General features: G+C 42.3%; 2 protein-coding genes and 1 pseudogene across 5 annotated transcripts; 2 read left to right on the plus strand and 1 right to left on the minus strand.

Moving 5' to 3' along the window:
• The first annotated feature begins 364 nt into the window (after window positions 1–364).
• On the plus strand, window positions 365–1089 carry LOC138378329 (hsc70-interacting protein pseudogene; annotated as a pseudogene).
• An 11899-nt stretch (window positions 1090–12988) lies between these two features.
• On the minus strand, window positions 12989–19607 carry HNRNPH2 (heterogeneous nuclear ribonucleoprotein H2). 3 transcript variants are annotated; one of them, XM_069464124.1, is made up of 3 exons: window positions 19510–19602; window positions 14047–15201; window positions 13731–13995 (listed from the first exon to the last, which is right to left on the minus strand). In XM_069464124.1, exons 2-3 carry the CDS (start codon window positions 15146–15148, stop codon window positions 13799–13801), a joined length of 1299 nt encoding a protein of 432 aa, XP_069320225.1. In that variant the 5' UTR covers window positions 15149–15201; window positions 19510–19602; the 3' UTR covers window positions 13731–13798. The 3 variants fall into 3 exon arrangements, with proteins under 3 accessions (XP_069320224.1, XP_069320223.1, XP_069320225.1); XM_069464123.1 differs by having other exon boundaries at window positions 12989–15201; window positions 19522–19607; XM_069464122.1 differs by having other exon boundaries at window positions 12989–15201; window positions 19510–19607.
• A 291-nt stretch (window positions 19608–19898) lies between these two features.
• Window positions 19899–27925, plus strand: GLA (galactosidase alpha). Of its 2 annotated transcripts, none has more exons than XM_069463297.1 (7): window positions 19899–20119; window positions 23088–23262; window positions 24339–24516; window positions 25158–25249; window positions 26634–26795; window positions 26998–27200; window positions 27560–27925. In XM_069463297.1, exons 1-7 carry the CDS (start codon window positions 19926–19928, stop codon window positions 27840–27842), a joined length of 1287 nt encoding a protein of 428 aa, XP_069319398.1. In that variant the 5' UTR covers window positions 19899–19925; the 3' UTR covers window positions 27843–27925. The 2 variants fall into 2 exon arrangements, with proteins under 2 accessions (XP_069319398.1, XP_069319397.1); XM_069463296.1 differs by having other exon boundaries at window positions 26998–27195; window positions 27555–27925.
• Window positions 27926–27993: the final 68 nt, after the last annotated feature.

Genomic DNA, 27993 nt, shown 5'->3' on the forward strand with positions numbered 1-27993 from the left:
TGCGACCTAACCCCTTCATTCTCCCAGATATATTGTGTATCCGGACAGCCCCTCTGAAGTGGCAAGGAGTTCCAGTTTCAAGTCTGACCATTCCAGGTGAACAAGATATCCTTACAGCATGGGGAAGAAATAAACATGCACTAAAAAGTAGGTTTGGGATACAGAGACAAGGATGACCATCCAAGACTCAAAAGTGCAGGGGATGGAGGGGCAGGAGCTGAAAGGGGCACATCTGGGCCTTAGACCCTTCAGAGTCCCATCTCCAGAGGCAGCAGCTGCCCTCTTCCATGCGATCATGCTGAACTAGCACCCGGGCCTGGAATCAGGCCACAGCCTCCTCAGCCACATCCTCTGCCTCCTGACCATGGACCTCCGCAAAGTAAGCGAGCTTCGGGCCTTCATGAAAACGTGTAAGCAGGATCCAAGTATTCTGCACACCAAGGAAATGTGCTTCCTGAGGGAGTGGGTGGAGAGGATGGGGAGTAAAGTACCACTTGCTACTCAGAAAGCTAAATCAGAAAATATTAAGGAAGAAAAAACAGATAGTAAGAAGGTGGAGGAAAACATACAGGCAGAGGAACCATCAAGTGAGGAAAATGATCTAGAAATTGATAATGAAGGTGTGATTGAATCGGACACTAATGCCCCTCAAGAAATAGGAGATGAAAATGTAGAGATAATGGAGAAGATGATGGGTCAGGCAAATGATGTGAAAGTTGCTGCCACCGAAGCCCTAAATGATGGTGAAGTACAGAAAGCCATTGACTTGTTCACAGATGCCATCAAGCCAAATCCTCGGTTGGCCATTTTGTATACTGAGAGAGCTAGTGTCTTCATCAAATTACAGAAGACAAATGCTGCCATCCGAGACTGTGACAGAGCCATTGAAATAAATCCTGATTCAGCTCAGCCTTACAAGTGGAGAGGGAAAGCACACAGACTTCTGGGCAATTGGGAAGAAGCAGCCATGATCTTGCCTTTGCCTGTAAACTGGATTATGATGAAGATGCTAGTGCAATGCTGAAAGAAGTTTAACCTAGGGCCCAGAAAATTGCACAACACTGGAGAAAGTATGAGCGAAAACACAAAGAACGAGAGATTCAAGAATAGAAAGAGTTAAGAAGCCTTGAGAAGAAGGCAAGAGAGCCCAGAGGGAGGAATAAGCCAGAGGACAATCAGGAGCTCAGTATGGCTCTTTTTCAGCTGGCTTTCCTGGGGAAATGCCTGGTAATGTTCCTGGAGGAATGCGCTGGAATGGGAGGAGGCATGCCTGAAATGGCAGGAATGCCTGGACTCAATGAAATTCTTAGTGATCCAAGATGTGACCCAGATCCCAGCAAATATGTCAAAATACCAGAGCAACCCAAAGGTTATGAATTTTATCAGTAAATTGTCAGCCAAATTTGGAGGTCAAGTGTGATGCCCTCAAGACAAATAAAGCCCATGCCTAAGGCAAAGCAACCTGTATCACCTAATGGATGTCGCAATAATACAAACCAGTGTACCTCTGACCTTCTCATCAAGAGACCTGGGGTGCTTTGAAGATAATCCCTACCCCTTTGCCCCACATGCAGCTGAAGCACTTTGCCGTGGTTTGCCATTAGGGTATTCATTCAGATAATGTTTTCCAACTAGAAATTACAACCTTTAGACATGTTTTAAACTTTACTAATATTTAAAACTAATTAAAAGGGTGTGTTAATTCCTAAAATAAAAGAAAAAAAGCTTTGATCACATCCAAACGCGAGCTACACCCATACAATGAAATATAGTGCAATCATCAAATATGATTATGTAGATCTGTATTTCTCAATGGTAAAATGTAATCAGGACCAATTTTTAGGCCATATTTCAGTGTAATGGTTAAGATCATGGGCTTTGGAATCAGACCATCTGGATTTGATGCCTGTCTCCAAACCTAGCTTTTTGACCTTAAACAAATGACATAACTTTGCTGTATCTCCCTTTCATCAACTTTGAAAAGGGGTTGAAAATAATACTACCTACCTTGTGAGGCTGCTTTGAGGACTAAATAAACACTAGAATACTTAGAAAAGCACTCAGAAGAAGTAAAGCATGGTTCATGGTAAATTTACCATCAACAACCTGAAATGGACTTGTTAAAATGGGCTGTGGACATTGTTACAGCCTTATCGGGTTCATTGCCCACTGCTCAAAAGGAAGCCAACACATTGAGACAGCAGGGGTTATAGCAGAGGGAGTTTAATATTGCAGATGCCATGAGAGGTGATGGGAGGAAGTTCTCAAATCCATCTCCTGGAGAATTTGGGACAAATAGTTTTTAAATATAGTTTGGTTAAAGATAGTTTGGTGGGCAAAGAGCTAGGCAATTGGGTCTGCTTATTGGCTGGGTCCAGGGAAGAGCCATATCGGGGTAGAAATTGCCTTCTTTGATGCCTTGGTTCTTGGGTGGGGGGTCACAAGACCAGTTGAGTCTCTTCCTCAGTATGGGACACTAGTCTGGGTGGGTCAACCGTTCCACTGGAATGCAGGGCCTGGAATATATCTCAAAAACTATCCTTAGGTTTCATAAGGGTGATGTTATCTATGGGAGTGATGAAGAAAACTAAACATCTTTTTTTTTTTTTGAGACCAAATCTCACTCTGTAGCCCAGTGGAGTCAGCCTAGTTCACAGCAACCTCAAACTCCTGGGCCTAAGTGATTCTCCTGCCTCAGCCTCCCGAGTAGCTAGGACTACAGGCACGTGTCACCATACACAGCTAATTTTTCTATTTCTAGTAGAGACGGGATCTCACTCTTGCTCAGGCTGGTCTCGAACTCTTGTGCTCAAGCAATCCTCCTGCCTTGGCCTACCAGAGTGCTAGGATTACAGGCGTGAGCCACCAGGCCCCCAGCCTGAAAGCTAAGACTTTTTATGACCATGAGTTATATGACTCCTGAGTAGTAAGCAATTATAAGAAAGCAAGCTAGGGAACAATGGCTGGTTATACATATATTTCCCCTATCATAGTTCCCACCTCGTGGCCCTTTATTAATTTTATAAAGGGCAGTTTCAACATTACTCAGTAGTCCTATATTTCTCTGGTCAACCCACAACCACTCTCACCCTTACAACTCATTGAATCTTCTCCATTCTCTTCAAACTTCCAACCCCACCTCCTCCTTATTCTATCTACGTGCAGATGACCACACTTCCATTTACAGAAAAAAATAATAAGTGAGGGAAGAGCCCACAAAAGGAAGCTCCCTCTCTTCTTCCTAACACCAAACATAAACTTACTATACCTGCACACATGCTATCAGCAGTCCCTCAATTAACACAGAGATGTTCTTGCCTCCTACTTGTGAAAATAAATATAATTTAAAATCTGTTGGAACCCCAAAAAACTTTAAGCCTTGAGGGAGATGTGACTGTGATCTGAGTCACATACAGTTATAACTTCTGTTTCTCAGGTTATAGATTAACTCACTTTCTTATTTTTCTTGTTCTGTGCAGTGACCAGAGAGAATTAAACCACGATGTCAGGAACAAAAGCTTCCTGCCTTCTTAATTAATGATCCTTGTTCAAGATTAACTTCCCCTTTGTTGTCGGGCTTTGCTTGGACCAGATGACAGAAAACTCATGACTGTTACTCCCTCTGTAAAAAATGCTAAATGTACTCTTCCCAAAAAAGAAACACTGCCTATAAGCAATCAAATTGCTGCAACTGTGTGCCAGTCTTGTGTGAATAATGTCATAATCCTGCTAACAACTCTGCTGTCTCTGCCTATATAAATGAAACCTTAACTTCTCTACTTTAGAATGCTAAAGTAGAGAAGTTAAGGTTTCATTTATATAGGCAGAGACAGCAGAGTTGTCCTTTGGAGTTGGTGTTTCCAAGTGGCTCACCCTCAAATTATGCACTTGAATAAACTCTTTAAATTAGATTCTGAATCTTTGGGTTATTTTTAGGTTGACACACTGGACACTAATTCCTCCAGCTATGCTTTGGGTCCCATACTCTCCTGTTTCTCTTCAAATATATACTATGATTTATCCCTTCTCTCTGCTGCATTTTTCACCACTCACTCTCTACAGACCCTTAAGGTAAGCTTTACTTAGCCACAAAATGTCTCCCTGTTAAAAAAAAAAAGAGTCGTCACTTCATCCCTAATCTCACTCCTGCTACTGCCCTGACTTTTCCAAGCCCTTTGCAGCCAAATTGCTTCAATAGTTGCCTATACTCTTTTTTTCCATTTCCTTGCCTTCCCCTCTCTGCTAACTGCACTCCATTCCAATCCAGATTTCAGCCCTGTTACTCCACGAAAATAGATCTGTCTAAAGTCGCCAATGACCTCCATATTCCTAAATGCAACACATATTTACCAGTCCACATCTTATTTGACCTGTCAGCACCAACGGATGCTGTTGACAGTCCACTTCCTACTTCTTGAAATAGTCTCTTCCTTTGGTTTCAATGACACAAGTCCCCACTACCTTTTAAATCTCCCTGGCTGCTCTTTCCCAGTCTCCTTTGTAGGCTGATCCTCCTGTACTCTGCATGAAATACTGTAGTTTCTCAAGCCTCCTTCCTGTGCTCTCCTACATTCTCACTCTGATACTCTCTGACCTAGACAACCTTATCCCCACACACAGCTTCAATTACCACCTATTTGCATATAGCTCACAATTTATATCTCCAGTCTAGAGGCCCCTTCTGAACTCTAGATCCATCCATCCAACTGTCTATATAGCTTCTCTTGGGTGCTCTCAAACGTACCTCAAACATAACATATCAAAGACCAAACTCACAATCTTCATTCCTGAACTTGGTATTCAGTGTCTCCGGCCAGTATCCCAAACATCCAGTTGTATAAGCCAGAAGCTAAGAAGTCAATATTGAGCTCTCACTCTCCCTGTAATATATAGAGGAAAAAACCCAAAGTGCTGGTTTTCCTATTCTCTGCTCTCTACTCTCTACTCAACACAGAACACTTCTGTGACCCCAGATGTATGGGGGTAATTTCTCACACAAACCAAGCAATCATTTCTGCAGTGAACACCAGCTGAGTTCCTCTAATTCAATTCAACTCTGACACTGCCTACCTGGAGATAGTGCCAGATACCACAGGTTGAGGGCTCAGTTTCACAAGAATGCTCCCCACTTCAGATGCTAGGTTGTGAGCTGTGCTTCCAACTGATCAGCTATAAATCAGCATTCCCATGGCCCACTCCTTGGGTTCAATTAATTTGTTAGAGCACCTCACAGAACTCAGGAAAACACTTACTTACATTTGCTGGTTTATTATAAAGCATATTACAAAGGATACAGGTGACCAGCCAGATGGAAGAGATGCATAGGTTGAGATACGGGATAAAGGACATCGAGCCTCTATGCCCTTTCTGGATGCACCACCCTCCAGGAACGTCTACATGTTCAGCTACCTGGAAGCTCTCCAAACCCTGTCCTTTTGGGTTTTTATGAAAGCTTCATTACATAGGCATGATTGATTACATCATTGGTCATTGCTGATCACTTAACTTTTAGCCCCTCTCCCCTCCCCAGAAGTTGGGGGATGGGGCTGAAAGTCCCAACCTTCTAATCCTGCCTTGTTCTTTCCTGTGCCAAGGCCCCATCCTGAAGCAATCTAAGGGCCTCAGCCACCCGTCATCTCATTAGCATACAAAAGACACTCATTACTCCCAAGATTTTAAGGGTTTTAGGAGCTGTAAATCAGGAAATGGGGATAAAATCTGCCCATGTCTTGACCTTAGACTCACTCTAGAACTATGAGTCAATAAATTTCTGTTTATAAATTACCCAGTCTCAGGTATTCTGCTATATCAGCACAAAACAGACTAAGACAATTTGGTCACTCCCAGTTCCAATGCATTGCCAAGTCCTGTGGATTTTACCTCCTAAGTAACCCTAAAATATACCAATCCACTCCCTATAAACCACACCTACCCTAATCCAGGCTATTATTACCTCTACTCTAGATCTTTGCAATAGTTCCTAAGAGAACACCCCAATACATTCTGACACCTTTCCCTCTTCCCAATCCTTTGTCCATACTGTGGCCAGGGCAATGTTTCCAAAAGACAAGTCTGACTCATTACTGAAAGAAACAGCCTTGCAAAAATAACAGGAAAATGCCCAATCCTACAATTTCCCCAAGTAACAGTTAAAGATCAGTTCTATGAGCTCTCTAACAGGCACCCTGCAGGAGTTCTGTTTTGCATAAAAGGAGCTGAATGAACAGAAAAAAGATGTAAATAAATCTCTCTCTGTCAAAATTGTTTTTCTGAGAATCTGATTTTATAGAGTTCCAGAGTAAACAACAGGAGAACAAGCTCCAAACTTCAACCATATCTGAGGACAGAGTCACACCTGCTGTGATAATCCCTTCTCCAAGGAAAGGCAGGAAACCAACTCTTGGACTTTGACATCCTTGCAGTTTTTGTTATCTACCCTGCCGCTGCCGCTTTTGTTACCAACAGACAGCCATCACTATTTTTCTCTCTTCATCCCCCTTAAAATCAGTGAGCCACCTGGCCTCGCTGCTGGCACCCCCTTCTCTTTCTTTGGGATGCCACACCAGCTCCCTGCTCTCTTCCCCTCCCCCTTTCACTCTCTCACTCATTCTCCCTGTCCTTCTAAAGGATAAAATAAATTTTACTTTTATATATCTTAATCTCTGCGTGAGAAATCTTTCTCCACCTGCACCCTTAGCTCCTACTAACCTTTCCACCCTAACAATTACTGCCACCCCACAGGGTTTCCGATGGCTCTTAAGATATAGACAAACTGGCTTAAACTGCTTTCTAAGGCTCATTATGCCCTGATCCACCACATTGCTCTCCTAACTGCCTCTTGAACTGCAAGCCTCACTGGTGTTCTTTCAGTCCCTTTCACTCACCATGCTATCTTTGAACACATTGTCTTAAACCCGTTCCTTCAGCCTCCGCCTCCAACCTAATTAACCTCTACTCTTTCCTTAGCTCTCAGCTCAATGATCATTTCCTTAGGGCAGTATTCCTGACCACCTTGACTAGTGAAATCCTTCTATATTATAGATTCTCCTAGCGCTGTGTATTCCCTTCTTCCTAGTACTTGTCCTTATTGCAATTACACGCTCAGATGGCTATTCGCTTGCTATTTGGCTCCCCACTAGACTTATGAGCTCCTTGAGGGCAGGGGCTTGGTAGGTGTCTTTGCTCTTATTTTCTGAGAGCCCAACACAGTGCCTGGAATTGTCCCCCAGCAGGCCAGACTAATATATACCACAAGAAGGACTGAGAGTACCTTCTGCCAAAGAGAAACAGAGCTAGACACTAGTCAAAAGCAGCAAAGACAGATTTTTTTTTTGAGCACTATTGTAATATGGGAAAAGAGACTCTATTATAGAACTGAGCTCAATTGCAAATACAAGGACAAGCATGGATTTACAGCTAAGGAGCAGAGTGGGGGCGGTCAGTGGATAGAAAATTACTAAGAGGAGGCATCAGGGTAGGGGGATTCTTGCTAAAGGCAGGCAAAGGTGACCAGGTATCAAGGGTGGAAGAGGATTAATTAATTAGCAGATTCTTGATAAAGCTGGGTTAGGAAAGCCAAGGACAGGGACAAGGACAAGGCCTAGTTGTAAAGAGGGCTTGGAGGGGCGTGTCTAAAGTTTGGCCAGAGAGTCTTTGTCACTTCCTCAGGCCAGTGTATGTTTATCATAATGTCTCACTTTTCCTGCTAGTTTCCCCACAAAATATATCATCCCCACTACTCTTTACTTATTACGCCACAGGCACTTTTAAGAGCCTCTTGGAGGAATAATTTACATTTCATAAAGTTCTCCCCTTTTAAGAGTAAATTCAGGCCGGGCGCGGTGGCTCACGCCTGTAATCCTAGCACTCTGGGAGGCCGAGGTGGGCGGATCGTTTGAGCTCAGGAGTTCGAGACCAGCCTGAGCAAGAGCGAGACCCCACCTCTACTAAAAATAGAAAGAAATTATACGGACAGCTAAAAATATATATAGAAAAAATTAGCCGGGCATGGTGGCACATGCCTGTAGTCCCAGCTACTCGGGAGGCTGAGACAGGAGGATCGCTTGAGCTCAGGAGTTTGAGGTTGCTGTGAGCTAGGCTGACGCCACGGCACTCACTCTAGCCTGGGCAACAGAGTGAGACTCTGTTTCAAAAAAAAAAAAAGAGTAAATTCAGTGGTTTTTAGTAAATTATATACAATTGTGCAAACCATCACCACAATCTAAGTTCAAGACATTTTCATTACCTCTAAAAGATGCTACGTGCCTATTTCTAGTCACTTGCAGTCCCCACGCCACAGGCATTTTTGAGGGCTGTCACATTCACCTAGGGATAAAAGGTACAGCCTAATCAGACAGGCAAGAATCAAAACTACCACCCGTGAAATAACTGGAGAACCACCAAGTATTAACTGTGCATTTCTGATTACTTGCACAAAAAGATTTAGGGAAAATAAATCAGTGTGAACTAAGGAGTGGGAGGAGGTTTCAAGGAAAAGTAAAACATTTGGCCGGGCGTGGTGGCTCACACCTATGATCCTAGCACTCTGGGAGGCTGAGGTGGGAGGATTGCTTGAGCTCAGGAGTTCGAGATCAGCCTGAGCAAGAGCGAGACCCCCATCTCTACTATAAATAGAAAGAAATTAGCCAAACAACTAAAAAAAAAAAAAGATAGAAAAAATTAGCCAGGCGTGGTGGCACATGCCTGTAGTCCCAGCTACTCGGGAGGCTGAGGCAGGAGGATCGCTTGAGCCCAGGAGTTGAGGTTGCTGTGAGCTAGGCTGACACCATGGCACTCTAGCCTGGGCAACAGAGTGAGACTCTGTCTCAAAAAAAAAAAAAAAAAAAAGAAAAGTAAAATATTTTAAGGCCTTGCTGCAGAGGAAAGAAGGAGGAGGAGGAGGAGGAGGAGGAGGAGGAGGAGGAGGAGGAGGAGGAGGAGGAGGAGGAGGAGGAGGAGGAGGAGGAGGAGGAGGAGGGAAAAGGAAAAGTAATATGAGTTGGGGGGAAAAAAAAGAACATGTTTTCGGAACTTTTTAAAGTTCCAATATGGAGGTGTTGTGACAGTTGGTGAGCTATCTGTTCTAGATCCAATCAGCAATGAGAGTTCCTAGAACAGAAAGATAAGGATTAATCACAAGGCATGAGAGTTGCATCAACACTCAACTGAAAATAAACATGGATTGAGCGCCTACTGTGTGCCAAGCAAGGAGCCCTAAGTAAGGAAAAATGGCTCCTCACAACGCAGCTCCCCCTACTCGGGGCGAGGTAGTCGCGGTGTCCCCTCCCACACCCTTCCAGGGCTGCCCTGGGGCTGGGAGCGCCCCCAGCGCGAGAAGCAGGGCGCCCCTGGGGACCAGCCCGAGTCAACCCATGGAGGGGTGCGCCTGGCACAGGCAGAGCGCGAGGGAGGCCCACGGCTATTCCTTCTTTTCGCCAGTCTCACGGTTCGGCCTGTGTCCCCCACCCCCACCCCGGAGCCCAGGGGGACTGAAAGTAGTGAGAGGGGCCTGGGTGGGCGGACGTGGTTCCCAGATGCCCGGCCGCGGTTGGCAACGTGATTGTCTCCCTTTTGGAGCTCGCGGACTCCAGGCTCCTCTTCCTCATCCTCGCCACCTCCCGCCCGCCATGCGCCACGCTGGTCACTCCCCCTCTGCTGCTCCCGGGCCAACCCCGCTGCGCCGCGGCCGCCATTTCCCGGCAGCCTCTTCCTTGTCCCTTTCCCTGAAACGAATATGCGGGGCGGGGAGACAGACACGTGTTTGAGGGTCTCCGGAAAGCCGGAGGGGAGATGGCGGGTGCATTCTTACCGAACTCTCTCTCCGCCCTCCTGAGGCTCCCCGCCCACCTCGCCCTTCCCCACCCCACCCCGCCTCCTTGTGGACCAGGGAGCCAGACTGCAGGAGCTGGTCCCAGCGCTGGTTACCGCCACCGTCACCCCACCGGTCCCAGGGCACGGCTACCCTTACACCATCACATGCAGATCAAAGCTATGTCCTTCTCTTTCCTTCGCCACAGCTCATTTCCTCCTCCCGTGCAGCCAACCTCCTGCTTCCTCTCCCAAGACAAAGTTGATTCTCGCCCTCCCTGAGACTCAGTTTCCTCATCTCTAAAGTGGGGGTGGCAGTGACATTTAATGACATCTTGTATATGAGAAACATGCCCAGTGCAAAAGGAGGGGGAGCAGGAAGAGGGAGAGAGGCACAGAGGGAGGGAGAAAAATGATCCTGGGAAATGGTCTTCGCATTGTGCAGGTAGTTGTCCTAACGAGTGTATGGGTCAGACAGAGTGTTAGAATAGGTAAATGGTTCAGAAAATAATTACTGAATAAATTACAGTGATTCTTAAATATTGTCTCTCAGTACCCATCTCTTCTTTCAGAAGTCTAAGGTTCTCTATCAGAGGGCTGGAGCGATATGTGTTCTGTTTATCTGTCTGTACAGGGACGTGGGCACAGCCACAACATAACGTGGCACCTCTCCCCTGGAGTCCTGCACCATGCTAACCGCTAACCTGGTGAACCCATGGATGTGCCTACTTTGCACTCACAGTCAGTGTGGGAGCAGGTTGTAAAAGGGCTCTTGCGACAATCCCAGCCTGGAATTTCATTCCATCAACAACTATGTTTTGCAATAACCCTTCAGGCCTATTTTGGAAAAATCTTCATTCTTACTGACAGCCTAAGGAGTTCTCCCTGATGGAAAAGGCTTGATTTGTAAATGAATTTGCAATGCATTTTCATATCAACTTGCTGGGAGGAGAGGCAGAGAAGATGTGCCATGCTTACACACAGGATTGTCTCTTGTTTTGTTTACCTCCTGTAGGGTTGGATGAATGGATGCAGGAATAAATGGGTGAATGATGGAATCCATGCATCAGCCAGTGGTTCCCTGCAGCAGAAACATCCTGAGCACTTGTTGAAACACAGCTTGTTGGGCCCGATCCCCAGGGTTTCTGATTCAGGTGGCCTGGGGAAAGGGGTGTGGAGAATTTGCATTTCTAACAAGGTCCCAGATCATGCAGATGCCACCAAGAGCTGCACTCAGAAGACCACTGGCACAAGCCATCTGTGGAGACCCCCTTAGACCAGGATTATTGTGGCTGCACTGGTGGTGGGGGGGGTGTACTGCTGTGCTAACAGGTACTGCTGTCCCTTTGCCCACCTCTAGTGCTGACCACTGACCTCCAAGTTCTCTCTTCTTTGATTGCTTCCTGGAGCCCTTTTGAGTATTCTTAATCCAGCAAAGAGAAAGCAAACACCCATGATAACAGGGATCAGTGTGCAGTTTCCTGAGATTTAGTGACATCTAGTGGCTACTGGAGATCCTTCCTCAGACTTAGAGAAACTTCTGGAAAATTAACTGAGCGGCCTGGGAAAGCAAAAACACCTACTATTAGTTTACCCCCTGAGAAAGGCTTCCTGAAGGGCTTAGGAGGGCAAGGTAACAATGACTCGCTCAAAATAACATAAGAGTCAAAATGGATTTCTTGTTCTCCTGGCAGCTGTGATAGAAATTAGAAGTCATCAAAAAATCTCAAAACACCTCTCACTGCATCTTCAGTTTCAATAATTTTCTAGAAATGGTGCTCAATGAAGACTGTCCCTGAGTATAATGGAGTCAGCTAATACCAACTTGGCATTTGCCTCCTATGTCAGGACAGTACTGTGGGCCCGGAGCCCTAAATAGCCTAAATATAACAATTCAGTTCCAGGGTTGTCAGACCTACAAAGAGATCTGTAGTTCAGGAACAGTTGGTACTAACCCGAGGGCATCCAGGACTGAAAATCCTTGAGATCTTAACCACCCCCGCACATAGAGATGCCACAGGCACTCAGATTCCCATGGGAGGCATAAGGTATTGTAAATAATATCTGGTTTGTACTTTAATAGAAAATTTAGGTGGTGAAGTGGGAGGATCTCTTGAGGCCAGCAGTTTGAGGTTGCAGTGAGCTACGATGACGCTACTGCACTCCAGCCCAGGCAACAGAGTGAGACCCTGTCTCAAAATAAAGAAAGGAAAAAGAAAAAAAGAAGAAAGAAAATTTATACTTGTTACAGGAACAAAGGGCAGGCAATCAGGGATCATAAAGCAAGCTGCTCCTTAAAGTTGCCATTTTAGGGTTAAATAGACCTTTAGCGATTGGAGAACTGTGATGGGTCTAAACATGGTCTTCAGACCAAGCAGCATTAGCACATTCTTGGACATCATCCCAGAACTATGTAACCAGAAATTCCAGGGATGGGGCCCAACAATCAATGTCCTAAGCCCTGCAGTGATTCTGATGCACACTAAAGTTTCAGAACCGCTGGTTTAAACAAGCTTTAGATGCCTTGAAAAACCTGAAAGGGTATTTAGAGGCTCTATTAATGAACTCATGGAAGAGACAATTATAAGCCTACTTCTTTTTTAGTAAGTTACATTTTGTTTTTGACACATAATAATTGTAAGCCTACTCCCTCTTTAACATACAAAAGTGTGGTTAAATAAAAAAGATTATTTATTTGTTTTTACTTCTTTGGATTTTGGAGAATACTGTCTTAGTAAAGTACAAAGTCTCCAGAAGTAGCTCAATAGTCCTGTGAACACAGTAGTAAGTTTAAAAAATAAGAGGAAAATGTTCAACCTTAATATTAATCAAAGAAATACAAATTAAAATAGCAATGGGATATAATTTCTCAACTAACAAATTGGCAAATACAAAAAAAATAACATGCATCATTAAGGAAGGTATGGAGGAAAAATAACATGCACTCCTGACGGAAAGACAAAATACCATAACCTTTCTGGTAAGGCAAATCAAAAGCCTTAAAAATGTGCATCTAAGGGTATACCTTAGAAATAATTAATGGGATATACAACAATGTATATATAGAAAGATGCTAATATATTTTATAATTTAAAAATTTAAAATTTCAATAGCAGGGGATTATGAAGTCAATTACAGTGTGTCTATGATAGAACATAGTAATAAAAACCATACAAAGTTATTTTTCCAGTTGTTAAAAGGAAGATTTATTTAACAAGTTTCACTTAGTACATCTAAATGGAAATCACAATACAAGGAAAGATTTAAATCAAAGCCTCAGAATTGCATACAAACAACATGACCAAACTCCTAAAGTGTTGGTATTACATCTCAAAATTGTCCCAGATCTTTAAAAAAAAAAAAAAGTAAAAGTGTACACTCACGTGCCTTACAGGATATTAAACCAAAAAGCTAGAATTAACAAACATGCCAAATGTTTTCACTTTGAATCGTAGACACAGCTCCTATATTTTAGTTTTACAGAAAAGCATGTTTCTCAACATGCATCCGAAGTTTTCAATGTATTGTGGTATAAGAGCAACATTTAACATAAGTGAAACTGCTTTAACCTAAATACGCTTACTGCTTAGGTACACTCCTACAACATAACTAAGTTGAGGAAAGCTGAAAATTGTTTTAACAGTTATGGTCAATACTGAACTTTGTTATTATGTCCTAGATGAATGTTTCAGTGTTCAAAAGTACTGAGCTTGAAGTTTTAAAACAATCTTGACTTCCACTTTACAGTAAGCATTAGTCACAAGCCTGTAATGCAAAACTGTTAAACTTAATTTTTATTTGTTTTCTTAAAAAAGAAGAAAAAAGAAAGAAAGAAAGAAGAAAGAAAGTTGACCAAGAGTGATCAGAATCAACTATATTTCCCGTTTATACCAATCATACTGGATATACTAGACATCCCTCCCATTCTATTCAACTCCCATAAATGCACAGCTTTTATTTCTGTAGTAGCTGTTTGCTGCTCCTTCTCTACCTAAGCAAGGTTTGACTGATAGTCACTGGAGTTTTCCTGCAGAACTTGGTCATATCCACTCATACTGCTCTGACCTCCATAACCACCTCCATAACCACCACTCAGCTGCTGGCTAGCAGGACCCCCATAACTAGACTGGTTGGATAAGCCCATCCCTCCCATCATTTGGCTACCATAAGCACCACCACTTGCCCCTGCTGTAGAATTCAAAAAGAGTTCTACATAGCTGTGATCATAAGCCCCCCCACTTGTTCCTGCAGTAGAATTTAAGAAGAGCTCCACATATCTGTGTTGCATATTAGCTTTGTCTTTTGCCATAGCTGCCACAGCATCTTCATGAGTAGCAAATTCAACATCTGCCTCACCAGTAACTCTGCCATCTGGTCCAATTTCAATGTGTACTCTCATGGGGTTAAGAGGTGAGAAGAAATTATAAATATCATTCTCAGTGGCTCTGTAAGGTAACCCCCTCATGTGTACACAGTGACCTGTGGTGCTCTGGAAACTGGACCCACCATCTCCATATCTATGATCAGACATTCCTGAAAAACAGTAATTGAGGTCTCTTCCAAATCTATCAGACCCAAAGCCATATCCATCATTATAGCCACCATAGTCATCATAGCCTCCATACCCTCCACCATAGGCACCTCGCCTCATCCTTTCAAACCCAGCTCCTCTACCAATGCTATTATACCCTCTGCCAGCCCCTGGCCTATCATAGGGACCTGGCCGCTGCATAGCCATGAGCTTTCGAGGGGGATCATAGTGGGTTCGCACTTCAGCTCGGCTACTCTTGAAGATTTCAATGTACCTATGCCCTATTCTTTCCTTGTGTTTCTTTAAGGCCTTCTCAGCTATCTCCTGTGAAGCAAACTGCACAAAAGCCTCCCCTGTGCTCCGCCCCTGAAAGTCCACTGGCAGTGTCATCCCATTTGGCACAATTTCCAACCCTGAAAAGAACTGAACAATTTCTTCCTTGCTACAGCCAAATGGGAGTCCTCTAAGCCGGACGAAACCATCATTGGCAGTATCAGGACTATTCGGACCTGTATGCTTCAACACCCAATCCATTTCAACACTGTTGGACTTGAATACTTCAACGTATCTGTGTCCCATGGTTTCTCTGTCCTTCTTCAAAGCCAATTTCACTTCATCTTCGGATTCAAGTTCAACAAATGCTTCACCACTTGGTCTGCCTTCTCTGGTGTAGATGAAACGAATACCTGATGTGCCATTTTGGATTTTGCAATCAGAGAAGAAGCGCATCACTTCATCAGCTGAGCAGGACCAGGGCAGGCCCCTGACCTTCACCACGAACCCCTCCCTGCCTTCTGTGCTCAGCATCATGGTGACTGTTGGGCTCTGGATGGCAAGCTTGGCTCAATGCAATTATGGTGTGGCTGAAAAAAAGAAATTAGAGGACTACTGTCATGGAAAAACATTCACAATATAGTAAAAAAGCAAACTATTAATACAAAACACAATTATGCCAATAGCTTTTTTTGTAAGACATCTGTATAAATAAAAAGACTGTACCAAATTTTTAACTCATTCATTTATTTGACAACTATTTATTCAATGCCTATTATGTGTCGAGTACCATTAATGGTGGTTATTTCTGGATAGTAAGATTATGGGAGCTTTTTATTTCAAGGAATTTTTCTTCAGGGAATTTTTTTTCTTTGGACCTCTCTATATGTTCTAAGTTTTCTGCATTCACCGTGTATTAACATCATAGTGGGAAAATAAAAAGGCTTAAAAAATCAACAACAAGAAGGCTAGGCATGGTGGCTCACACCTATAATCCTAGCATTCTGGGAGGCCAAGGTGGGAGGATCACTCAAGGTCAGGAGTTTGAGACCAGCCTGAGCAAGAGCGAGACCCTGTCTCTACTAAAAATAGAAAGAAATGATCTGGACAGCTGAAAATATATATAGAAAAAAAATTAGCAGGGCATGGTGGCACATGCCTGTAGTCCCAGCTACTCAGGAGGCTGAGGCAGAAGGATTGCTTAAGCCCAGGAGTTTGAGGTTGCTGTGAGCTAGGCTGACGTCAGGGCACTCTAGCCTGGGCAACAGAGCGAGACTCTGTCTAAAAAAAAAAAAAAAAAAAAAGGATTAAACAATTAAAGATAGGCTGGGTGCGGTGGCTCACGCCTGTAATCCTATCACTCTGGGAGGCCAAGGTGGGAGGATCCCTCGAGGTCAGGAGTTTGAGATCAGCTTGAGCAAGAGCGAGACCCCGTCTCTACTAAAAATAGAAAGAAATTAGCTAGACAACTAAAAATATATATAGAAAAAAATTAGCCGGACATGGTGGTGCATGCCTATAGTACCAGCTACTCGGGAGGCTGAGGCAGGAGGATCGCTTAAGCCCAGGAGTTTGAGGTTGCTGTGAGCTAGGCTGACGCTATGGCACTCTAGCCAGGGCAAAAGAGCAAGACTCGGTCTCAAAAAAAAAAAAAAAAAAACAAAGATAAAATAAAACACATTAATATGCTCATTATATAAAGAACTCATGTAAATCAATAAAATCAGGGAACTATTTAGGCCTAAAAGATAAATAAAAAAGACATTATTGGGAATTCATGCATTCATTTTACAAACATTTTTTAGTTGCCAGGTCTAGTATTCAGCTCTGGCATACAAGAATCAATAAGCTCACAAAGGGCTTATGGTCCTACAGGGGCACTGTGTAGCTTTACTAAAAGAGGTAAGTGCAAATATACATTATACTTGCTATAAAAGAACTCTGTGCAGGATGTAATCATAGTATCAAGAAGGGACTAGTTAGTCAATTCTATCTGTTGGAGGCAGAATGGTTAAATGAAACAGACTAACCCATACAGGGATATATAAACAAATTTTTAAAATTATGATGGAACATAAATAGGAGGGGACAAAGCAAGAGATAAGGCTAGCAAGGTAGAGAGCAGATCCTGAAGGCCTAGAATGAGGGGGAGTGACTTCATCAGAACTCTTTCAGACAGATCACCCTGGCAACTGTGTGGCACTCAAACAGAAGGGGGTCCAGGTGAAACTAGGGAGATTAGTCAGAACCTGTCTCTTAGAGATATGTTAAAGGATTCACCTAAGAAAATAGCAGTAAAAGGAGGAAGATATGATCTACACATATCAAAAAAAGGAATCTGCAGGACTTGGTAACAGTTTAAGCATGAGGGAATACAGGTTTAGGAGGATACAAGAGATGAGTCTGGGAAATGTTCATAACTCATCAATCATTGGAAATGCAAGTTAAAACCAGAACTTACACCATTTTTCACCTGTCAAGATGGTGGAAATTAAACAGTAAGTCAGTGCTATTCAGGGTTCACAAACTAATACACTACTAGAGGAGCGAAAATTGATGGCAAGCAATTTGGTGATATGTATAGCACCTTTTAACAGTAAATCCACTTCAGGTTATGTGCCCCAAGGAGATCTAAAATTCAGACAAAGATTTATGGAGGTATATAGTCTTTGAAAAGTATTTTTAAAAAATGGAATAGGCCGGGCGTGGTGGCTCACGCCTGTAATCCTAGCTCTCTGGGAGGCCGAGGTGGGCGGATCGTTTGAGCTCAGGAGTTCGAGACCAGCCTGAGCAAGAGCGAGACCCCATCTCTACTAAAAATAGAAAGAAATTATATGGACAGCTAAAAATATATAGAGAAAAAATTAGCCGGGCATGGTGGTGCATGCCTGTAGTCCCAGCTACTCGGGAGGCTGAGACAGGAGGATCACTTGAGCCCAGGAGTTTGAGGTTGCTGTGAGCTAGGCTGACGCCACGGCACTCACTCTAGCCCGGGCAACAAAGTGAGACTCTGTCTCAAAAAAAAAAAAAAAAAATGGAATATTACATATTTAATTTTTAAAGTTGTAAAAATATTTAATAACGTGAGAAATTACTTATGGTATCTTAGGCAACCCAAGATCACAGCTACTTTATAATCTCAACTACGTAAAAAATATATGTTCTCATACCCTTTGACACTGCTAGAATTTCTTCCAGGCATCTGGTCAATAAAAATACTTAAAAATGTTCCTACCAGCACTGTCAGTAATGGCAGAAAATTAGAAACTTAAACAGTTATCAATAGAGGGATGGCTGAATGAATTACACTTTATCCTTAAAATGGAATGCTATGAAGCTGTTTGAAGATCTACCCTGACCTAGAAAGATCTCCAAAATATATTAAATGAAAGAATATACATAGTGTGATCCCACTTACATTAAAATATAAGCATGCATGTACATATGTATGTAAATACATCAAAGATGTGGAAACAAACTTGTTTGTAAGAAAAGAAGAACTGGAGGGTAGGGGGAGTGAAGTGGGATTTTCACTTTTTACCCTACACACTTCTATACAGTTTTAATTCTTCAAACTCACTGTATTGGAATAAAAAAAAAGTTACCCTTCAAAAGTGGAGAAACTAAAAAAAAAAAAAAATGTTAGAAAATTTAATAGTGGTTATTCTGAATGGTACGTTTATGGCTTTTTCCATTTCATTTTTCCAATTTTTTGTGCAATCTTAATTTTCTATAGAAAGAATTATTACTTTGACTTCAGCAAGAAAAAGTAACATAAAACAAATTAAATTAAAAATATGCTTGCTTTTCTGAGATTTGGTATAGCAAATTTTATAAAAATTTCTAATTTTGTATGTAGATAGTTTATCTGACATGGTCTGGAACATTGGGCCTCTTGGAAAACAAGTACAAAGTGTAATAACTGCCATCAAACTACAATGAGGATTCAATTTAACAAACGTTTACTAATTGCCTATTATGTGCCTGGCACACTCCATCTGCAGTGGTAAGTCTTCCTATAAACAATCCTAAGGTCTCAGTGAGATTTACAGACTTTTTTCGCCTGCCTTACCCCTAGGATGACCCATCCCATTTAATGTTCCTCCTGCAGCACTCTATGCCTTAACAGCCCCTCTGTAGTGGCAGGGAGGTTCTGCTTCCTTACTGCATCTCCTGGGAAGGCCACCAGGACTCTGATGCTTTAAGTAGGAACCAGAACTCTATTTGTGAGTTAAGAATTTGTGTATTTATATGTGTGTTATACAAATACTTTTTTACAACTGTAACAACATAAGGTTGAATAGTTATCCCCGGGTGGTGAATTACGTGTATTTTAAAAATTTATAGTATACTGTTATTTTTTAAATGTTCGAAATTGAACATGTAGATTGTTATAAACAGAAAAATAAATGTTATCCAAATACTAAATTCAGTAAAATCATTTATTGGGCGTCTCTGTCACGCACACAGCATTTGCTTAGATGTGACTCTACAGACAATTCACTTGGGGCCTGCCCCTACAGACAAACAATCAGGCAGTGGAAACTGAGTGCCTGAATGGATGGACCAGCACTCAGACCACTGGTCTCAATATCTGTTTTTCCTAACTCAGGGCCGTGGTTTTCAAACGTTTTTCACCTTACGGTCACTCTTAGGGGTCCCCCGAGACCGGCCCAGACAGAGAGATATGCAAAAACACATACACAGTCACGAACGTCCACCATTTCCCCACCAGGCGCAGCAAAGGCGGCTTCCCGGCACTGAGATGGGGGGGAGGAGGGAGGAAGAGTGGGGGGAGGGGAAAGCAGAGAACGAAAAAGGCGGAGGCGGCGCACGGACCCCGCTTTGGTCTTCATCATCACCACCCCCGGGTCCCCAGTTCCCACCCACACACCAACCTCTAACGATACCGGGTAATTTTCCTCCTTCTTCCCTCAAACGGGTATAGCGAGACGGTAGACGACGACCAGAACTACTTCTGCTCACGTAAGCGAGTGATCACGTGAGCACCTACGTCATGTGAGATCTAGGTCACGTGAGTGACTCTCAGCTTAAACTCCGGATCACTAAGGTGCCGCACTTCCTTCTGGTATGGAAATAAGGCAGGCCGATATCAAAAAGAGAAGAGTGTGATTGGTTTGAGGTACGTCTTACGTGACTGATCATTGGTCTGCCTCTGGGGATAACCGTCCCAGTTGCCTGAGAAACAATGACGTCATTATTTAATAGCTCATTGGTGATTGGTCCGCCCCTGAGGTTAAACTTAAAAGCCCAGGTTACCCGCGGAAACCCTTACTGTCTGAGCACAGTGACGATGCAGCTGAGGAGCACAGAGCGTCAGCGGGGCTGTGCGCTTGCGCTTTATTTCCTGGCCCTGATTCCCTGGGGCATCCCTAGGGCCAGAGCACTGGACAATGGCTTGGCTATGACGCCTACCATGGGCTGGCTGCACTGGGAGCGCTTCATGTGCAACCTTGACTGCCGGGAAGAGCCGGATTCCTGCATCAGGTATCAGATATTGGGTGCTCCCTTCCCTTTGCTTTTCCGTGTGTTTGTCTGAGTGTGTTTGGGGTTTCTGCGGGAACATTTGAGCCCAAGGGAGAGCTCCCCTACTGCTGCTGCTTTTTTGTCCGCAGCAAACTGTTCCGGCTTGGGACTGGCCCTAAACTTTCTCCGTATGACCCTTCCTGGGGTGGGAGTCCGGCCAGCGGCCCCTGCTTCTCTCTCTTTCCCTGTCCGGTTCCATTCAGACCCTTCTTGGTAAACTTCTGCTCTACCTTTGGCGGGTGCTACCCGCGAGCACAGCTGGGGTAGGTAGGAGGGGACTAAGACTTGTGCTATTTCTTCTCCTTCGGGGATCGTGGGTTCCTTGGCTGTAACTTGAGGAAGTTAGAGACACCATGGAGTTTCTGAGATCTCCCTCACCCCCTTGCCCTTGAGTGTGGCGTCAGGCTGGAAGGTTAACACGGAAGAAGTTTCCACAATTACACTTTTGGGTGAGGGTTGAGGCTGGATTAGACAGGTATTGAATCTATCTGATCCTCACCATCCTTAACTTCTAAATTGGGATAACTTTTTTACCTCAGGGAGCCAACTCAGAAAGATCTGTAAAATAGCTCTTATGTAAAACAGGTGAGCCGTCTATGAGCTAACGCATTTAAAGTACATAGCACAGTGCCTGACCACTCAACTCAGCGTGTAGAACAATTGTTCTTAACCCGGAATCCATAAGAAAATGAATATAAATCTGCAAATGTGAGTATGTGTATTTTTCTGGAGAAAGGATATTTATCTTTGTTCAGATTCTCAAAGGAGGCTCTGTGATTTTAAAAAGGTTAAGAATCACTGATAGATATTGTTAAAAACCTAATAAGGTCACCCATGGTCCAGAAGCCCCTCTAAAGGCAGCAGTCACAGTACATCTCTGTGTCCATAAGTTATTTCTATAAATTGTCTTTACGGATAAACTCAGGATGTTGGTCAGACATCACAGAAGAAATCGGCAGCCCTCTAAGTTTCAGACAAAGTCTATTGTGACCCTGGGGTACAGTGGGTGGCAATTGTGCCTATCACGGATTTCTTTTGTCTTTTCCTTCTTTTATTTTTTAAGTGGTGGTTGTCTTATTTTTGTATCTAATTATAAAACTAATGCATGGTCATTGCCAAAAATATAAATAGTAAAGAAGAGTATAATGAAAATAAAGATCCCCCCATTCCATCACCCAGAAATAATCAGTTAAAATGTTAACATACAATTTTGCAATTGTTTTCTATGTAAATGAAAACAAAGATTTCTTTTTTTTTTCATTATTTTCCATAAAAAATGGAATCATGTTTATGTCATACATGGTTAATGGCAAAGACTCTGGCACCCTGCCTGGGTTCAGATTCTACATCATTCTTAGCTGTGTGAGATTGTGCAAATTAATTACCCTTTCTAAATGTAAGAGTGTTCGGCACAGAATAAGAGCTTCATAAATGCAAACTGTATGTATATACCATAACTTATTTAAGCAATCTCCATGTTGATAGCTATTCAGGCTCTTCAATTTTTGTCCATCACCTGTTTCTTATCTGATTCTTTCCTTAGAAGACTAATTACTGGGTCCAAAGGTATGCTGATTTTGATAAGCGTCAAACTGACCTCCCCAAAGGTTTTACAAGTGTGCATTCCCAGCAACAGTGTATTCCCAGGCCATATGGTGGCCAACATTACATTTTTGTCATTCTTTTAAAACTTTGCCAATCTGGTAGGTGTTCTTTGCATTTCTTTGATTACTAACACGGTTGAACATCATTTCTTCTTTTGGTCTAGCATACATTGCTAATATGGTGGTTCTTGATAGGTGCTGGATTTGCTGTTTATGTAATCAAACACATCATTCTTTCCTTTATGATTTCTGGCTTTGGGGTCAAGCTGAGAAAGTCTTTTCCTACATGAAGATAATATAGTCATCTACATTTTCTACTAGTAATTTTTTTTAAGACAGGTCTTGCTCTGTTTCCTGGGCTAGAGTACAGTGGCATCATCATAGCTCACTGCAACCTCAAACTTCTGGGCTCAAGCAATCCTCCCGCCTTGGCCTCCCAAAGTGCTAGGATTATAGGCATGAGCCACTGCACCCAGCTCTACTAGTATTTTTATGGATTTTTAAAATATTTAAATCTTTAGTCCATCTAAACTTTATTCTCTTATAAGGAATGCCACATTTAATTTATACTAAGTCCCACGGTATCAGATGGGTAGAAGGAACTCTTTCTGAACTTTCTCTTTAATTCCATTAATCTATGTACTCTGATGCTGATAGTACTGCACTAGCTTCCTTTGTCTTTTATAGAATGTACATGTGTTTAATCTTTTAGGTGAGCTTTTTGAATCATTTTGCCAAGTTCCTTAAAAAGCCCTTTTGGGATATGTTAAGGGTTTTATTAAATGTATAAAGGATTGTAGGAAGAATTAGCTTATTTTTAATCTTGAGTATTCTTATCCAAGAGCAAAATAATGTTTTTTCATTTATTCAAATTATTTAGGTGCATCATAGTTTTAACACATAGGCCCTGCACATATCTTAAATTTTTCTCTAGGTATTTTAGGTTTTTCGGTTGCTCTTGTGAATGAGATCTTTTTCTCCAAATAGGTTATTGTTGGTATCTAAGGAAGCTGTTGATTAACTTTGTACGTTCTTACTCTACTGAACTTGCTTCTTAGTTCTAATATTTTCAATTTCATCTGTATTTCTCATTCCTATTTTAACTGTTTGGGGTTTTTAGGGCAGAAGTATTAAGGGAGTATGGGAGAGAAAAGAAAATTTGGAAGAACAATTCATTTTACATTGTATTGGTTGTGATTACTACCACGCTATCACTGGGTTGAAAAAAATTGTGAAAAAAATTGTGAAATGTCAAGGTGCCTAACAAATAGCAGATACCGAAGTGTTCATTTAATGAATTGTGATTATTAGAATTTCTCTTTCAGTGAGCAGCTCTTCATGCAGATGGCAGAGCTCATGGTCTCAGATGGCTGGAAGGATGCAGGTTATGAGTACCTGTGCATTGACGACTGTTGGATGGCTCCCCAAAGAGATTCAAAAGGCAGACTTCAGGCAGACCCTCAGCGTTTTCCTGGTGGGATCCGCCGCCTAGCTAATTATGTGAGTTTATAAATAATTTTCTTTTTCATTCAGAGGACTGCAAGCACTGCTATACAGAAGATTGTTCAGAAACAGCCCTCATTGCATCTAGAAAGCAGAATAGCTGCTGTTATCTGAACATTGAATTGTAAGGCTTATCAGGCAGAATTTGCATTCCATCAGCAGACCATCAGCAGATATGTGTTTTGCAATAGCTCCTGAGACCCATCTTGGAGTTCTCCTTTTGCTAAAACCCGAGAATTCTCTAGGAGGAAAAAGGAACTTGGTTCTTGACATATGTGTGCATGTATTTCTTTATAAGCTTTGGGCAGCTATTGCAATTGTACGATAAACTAGAACTTTAGAATATAGAGGGAAAATATTCTGGAGATCATTAAAGAGACATAGAGCCCAACACTAGTTAAAGGCAATGAAGACAGATTTTATTCAGTAGTATTGCACTAGGGGAAAGAGCCAAGCTCAAATCTGAATACAACAAAGACAAGTGGGGATTTATAGCCAATGAGCAGATGAGGAGGATCAATGGATGGTAAATTATGAAAAGGAGACATCAAGGTAGGGAGATTCTTGCTAAAGGCAGGCCATGGACTTAGACACCAAGGGTGGGGTGTGAGGGAACTTGATCAGATATCAAAGGTGGGAGGGATTGACTTAGCAGGATTCTTGCTAAGAGGGCTTGCTAGGACAGACATGGAAAGCCAAGGTCAAGGCCTAGTGGAGAAGAGGGCTCAGAGAAGTCTGAAGTTTGGTCAGAGAGAGTCTTTGTCAAGATAAATTTATCATTGCCCTGGAAAGGTGACTTTTAGGATCCCCTCAGGAAAGTTAGTGTGGCTGATAGCTTTCTCCTCAGTTCTGTGTTGTAGCTCACATGTATAGTTTGAACTAGCTCAGCCTAATTGGGGGATCTGTCCATTGTCTCCCACAAACTCATCTGGATAATATTGGGGGTTTGTGGGGGAAAAAAGCCCCCAATACCTGGTGAAGTGCACTTGTCTCTCTGCCTCTGACCTGGAATGGTTCTCTCTGTTACCTCATGATTGCCCTTCTATTGTAATGACTTTTTTCTCTCATTTCAGGTCCATAGCAAAGGACTGAAGCTAGGGATTTATGCAGATGTTGGAAATAAAACCTGTGCAGGCTTTCCTGGGAGTTTCGGATACTATGACATTGATGCCCAGACATTTGCTGACTGGGGAGTAGATCTGCTAAAATTTGATGGTTGTTACTGTGACAGTTTACAACATTTGGCAGATGGTATGTTTCATTCAAGAGACTTAGCCACAAGCAAAGGGAAGAACTTTGAGGCCTAGGTAGCTGAGCATCCAAAGAACTAATCTTCAGATTTTAAATACCCAGTCACAATACTGGAAATAATTATTCTCAATGTGCCAGAGCTCCCACCTCTTCTCTTTCAGGTCATTCATTCATTCATTCATGTAAGATCTGCATGCCTAACCATGGCTAATATTATGCACTTTTAATAAAGGAGGGTTCTAAGAATTAATTATACTTAGTAATTATAACTCTCTATAACATCATTTTGGTAAAAGGCAAAAGATTTGTTCACTCTGAATAGAAACCAGAGTGTTATAACATCATTTTGGAATGAATCTAGAGAGTCTAAGAGTCTCCCTCTCCTTCTCCCAGAGAAAGAAGCATCTCCCCTCCCCTTTCCTCTCCCAAAGAAAATACACACCATCTCTGCACTACCTCCCCAGAACAATCCCAGCAGTCTGGCAGATACTTTATGCAATTTAAGCACAGAGCAACCACCTGTCCCTGCTGCTAGTTTAGAATATAAACATGGACCTTCCAGGCAGCTTCTTTTTAAAATATATAGTCCCAGCTGGAAATTCCCTTCTTTCCCTTACCTTACCCATTGTTTCCTCATACAGGTTATAAGTACATGTCCTCGGCCCTGAACAGGACTGGCAGAAGGATTGTGTACTCCTGTGAGTGGCCCCTTTATATGAAGCCCCTTGAAAAGGTGAGATAGTGAGCCCAGAACCCAATAGAATCTTGCTGATAGAATTTCAGAACTTTCGAACAAAGGACACAAAGGTCTCCTTCAAAGTCCAACTTAAGAGTAATTATTCTACTCTCTCTCTCAGGATCCAACTACTTCTCACTGTCCCCACTGAGGTAATTATAGTCTAAGCTACCATCACCTGGGAAGTCATCTTTGATTCTTCCCTTTATCTCATTATTCACATCTTATCCATCAACAATCCTTCCAATACTGTCTCCAAAATATATCCTGAGTCAGCCCACTTCTTTTTCCACCTCCACTGCATCTACTCTGGCCTTCCAAGCTACTGTCATCTCTCACCCAGAATGCTCTGACAGCCTGATCTTTGTGCTTCCACTTTCTCCCCACCCCCATCCATTTTCCAAGCAGCACCAGTTTCTTGTTAAAATTTAAATGGCACCATATCACTTGCCTGCCTCTCCAAACTCCAAAGGCTTTGCCTTGCTACACTGGTTTTCTTTCTGTCCCTGAACACCACAAGCCAATTCCTGCCCCAGAGCCTTTATACTTTGCCTGTAACAGTTCTTCCCCCAAGATTTTCAAAGGGCCAGCTCCTTAACACTGAAGTCTCAGACCAAATGCCACATACTCAACAGGTCTTCTTTAACTACTTTAAAATAGCTGTTCATTCTTTATCACATTAACCTGTTTTATTTCCTTCTAACAGCTTAGCACTATATAGAAGTATTTGTTGACTTGTTTATTGCCTATCTTTCTATTAGAGTGTAAGCTCCATGAGGGCAGGAACCTTGTCTGACTTTATGACTCTATCTGTAGCATATGGTAAGTGTTGAAGTTATTTATGGAATGAATCCCTATTGTTTCCTCATAATCTCTGAAGAATAGTCTCACCTCAACATCTTAAACCTTGGATATCCCACCTGCCTATCTACAAATTTTATTCATTCTCGTTAGCAGATTACATGCCTAGGACTCAGGTTTTCTTATATGCTTTATGGAGTCCTATGTAATTTTGCAGCTTTTAATTTTACTCATGAAGATCATTTTAGTTATTTCTGATTATAAAATAGATGTTAATTTTAGAAAAGTTTGAAAGTACAGTGACACATAAAGAACAAAAATTCTCCATAATCCCAACACCTAGTTACTATTTGGTAAATTTTCAGCATAAATACTATTAAGGTCACTTTAAGTAGAGACTTTAAGTTTATATGGCCTATTTCTAAAGCAAACTTCTAACAAAATTCCATTGTAAGGATTTAGACCTGGAGACCTTCAATCTATAAACTAAAGACTACAAGTGCCTCCTTTAAACTTGACTGTTTTCATCTCACAAGGATGTTAGAAAGTAAACAGAACAGTCCTATCCCTGTTTTCACAGCCCAATTATGAAGAAATCCGACAGTACTGTAATCACTGGAGAAGTTTTGCTGACATTTCTGATTCCTGGCAAAGTGTGAAGAGTATTTTGGACTGGACATCTTCTCACCAAGAGAGAATTGTTCATGTTGCTGGACCAGGGGGTTGGAATGACCCAGATATGGTAAAAACCTGAGCCCTCCTTGTTCAAAACCCCTCAGTAGGCCTGTTTCCTATTTGACATTCAAGGTAAGTAGAGGTAAAGTTCCTGGGAGGAGGTTTATGTGAGAGTACTTAGAGCAGGGTGCTATGCAAAGTGGCTTCTATGAGTGACCTAGGTAACTTAAGAATGTTTCATTTTCTCTTTATTTTATTCTTTGTCCTAGTTAGTAATTGGCAACTTTGGCCTCAGCTGGGATCAGCAAGTAACTCAGATGGCCCTCTGGGCTATCATGGCAGCTCCTTTATTCATGTCTAATGACCTCCGAAACATCAGCCCTCAAGCCAAAGCTCTGCTTCAGCATAAGGATGTAATTGCCATCAACCAGGACCCCTTGGGCAAGCAGGGGTACCAGCTTAGAAAGGTATAGTAAATAATGCTCTATGGGAGAAAACAGGAACCAGCCAGGAACATGTTCTCCTGCCCTCTCTAGTTTACAATTCAGCCAAATATTTATTTCGGGTATGCATTTTAGGATGGCTTTATACCCAATACCAAGTTTTTCTTGGGCCTAAATCTGTTACATATGAAGACATGAACTCACCTTTTATGAATATTTTTTCCCTTGATCTTGTTATTACAATCAGTAATCAGACTTTTTGCTAGAACCATTACTTTATTTCTAAAATATGCTACAGGATAATCTTAATTTTTCCTACAAGTGCCTGCATAGTTCTGACAGTAAAACTGTAAGCAATCACACCTATTTTCTCGGCTTTTCAGGTTAGCAACTTAGAAGTGTGGGAACGACCTCTCGCAGGCTTAGCCTGGGCCATAGCTGTAGTAAACCGGCAGGAGATTGGTGGACCTCGCTCTTATACCATCTCAATTGTTTCCCTGGGTCAAGGAGTGGCCTGTAATCCTGCCTGCCATATCACACAGCTCCTTCCTGTGAAAAGGGAGCTTGGGTTCTACGAATGGACTTCAGAGTTAAAAATTCGAATAAATCCCACAGGCACTGTTTTGCTTCGGATAGAAAAGAAAAGCCACACATCAGAAACCTTACCTTAAAACATGTATTTTGTTGCCAGTTACTACGCCACTTGTGTTCACCTTTTCTTCCATTCCCACTTAAAAAGCTATATTTCCTTGAATAAAATTTTCCAGAGGTAACTAAGAAATAATAGCTACAATTTATTGGATACTTATGTGCCAGGCAGTT

Source organism: Eulemur rufifrons, chromosome 30, assembly GCF_041146395.1.
Source record: "Eulemur rufifrons isolate Redbay chromosome 30, OSU_ERuf_1, whole genome shotgun sequence".
NCBI classification, from domain to species: Eukaryota; Metazoa; Chordata; class Mammalia; order Primates; family Lemuridae; genus Eulemur; species Eulemur rufifrons.

Excerpts from the sequence above, each read along its gene's own strand:
- GLA (XM_069463297.1), top strand. The coding sequence starts at position 19,926 with ATGCAGCTGAGGAGCACAGAGCGTCAGCGGGGCTGTGCGCTTGCGCTT. Across the intron at positions 20,120-23,087 it reads GAGCCGGATTCCTGCATCAG|TGAGCAGCTCTTCATGCAGA; the intron begins GTATCAGATATT and ends TTTCTCTTTCAG. Across the intron at positions 24,517-25,157 it reads TTTACAACATTTGGCAGATG|GTTATAAGTACATGTCCTCG; the intron begins GTATGTTTCATT and ends TTCCTCATACAG.
- HNRNPH2 (XM_069464123.1), bottom strand. The coding sequence starts at position 15,148 with ATGATGCTGAGCACAGAAGGCAGGGAGGGGTTCGTGGTGAAGGTCAGG.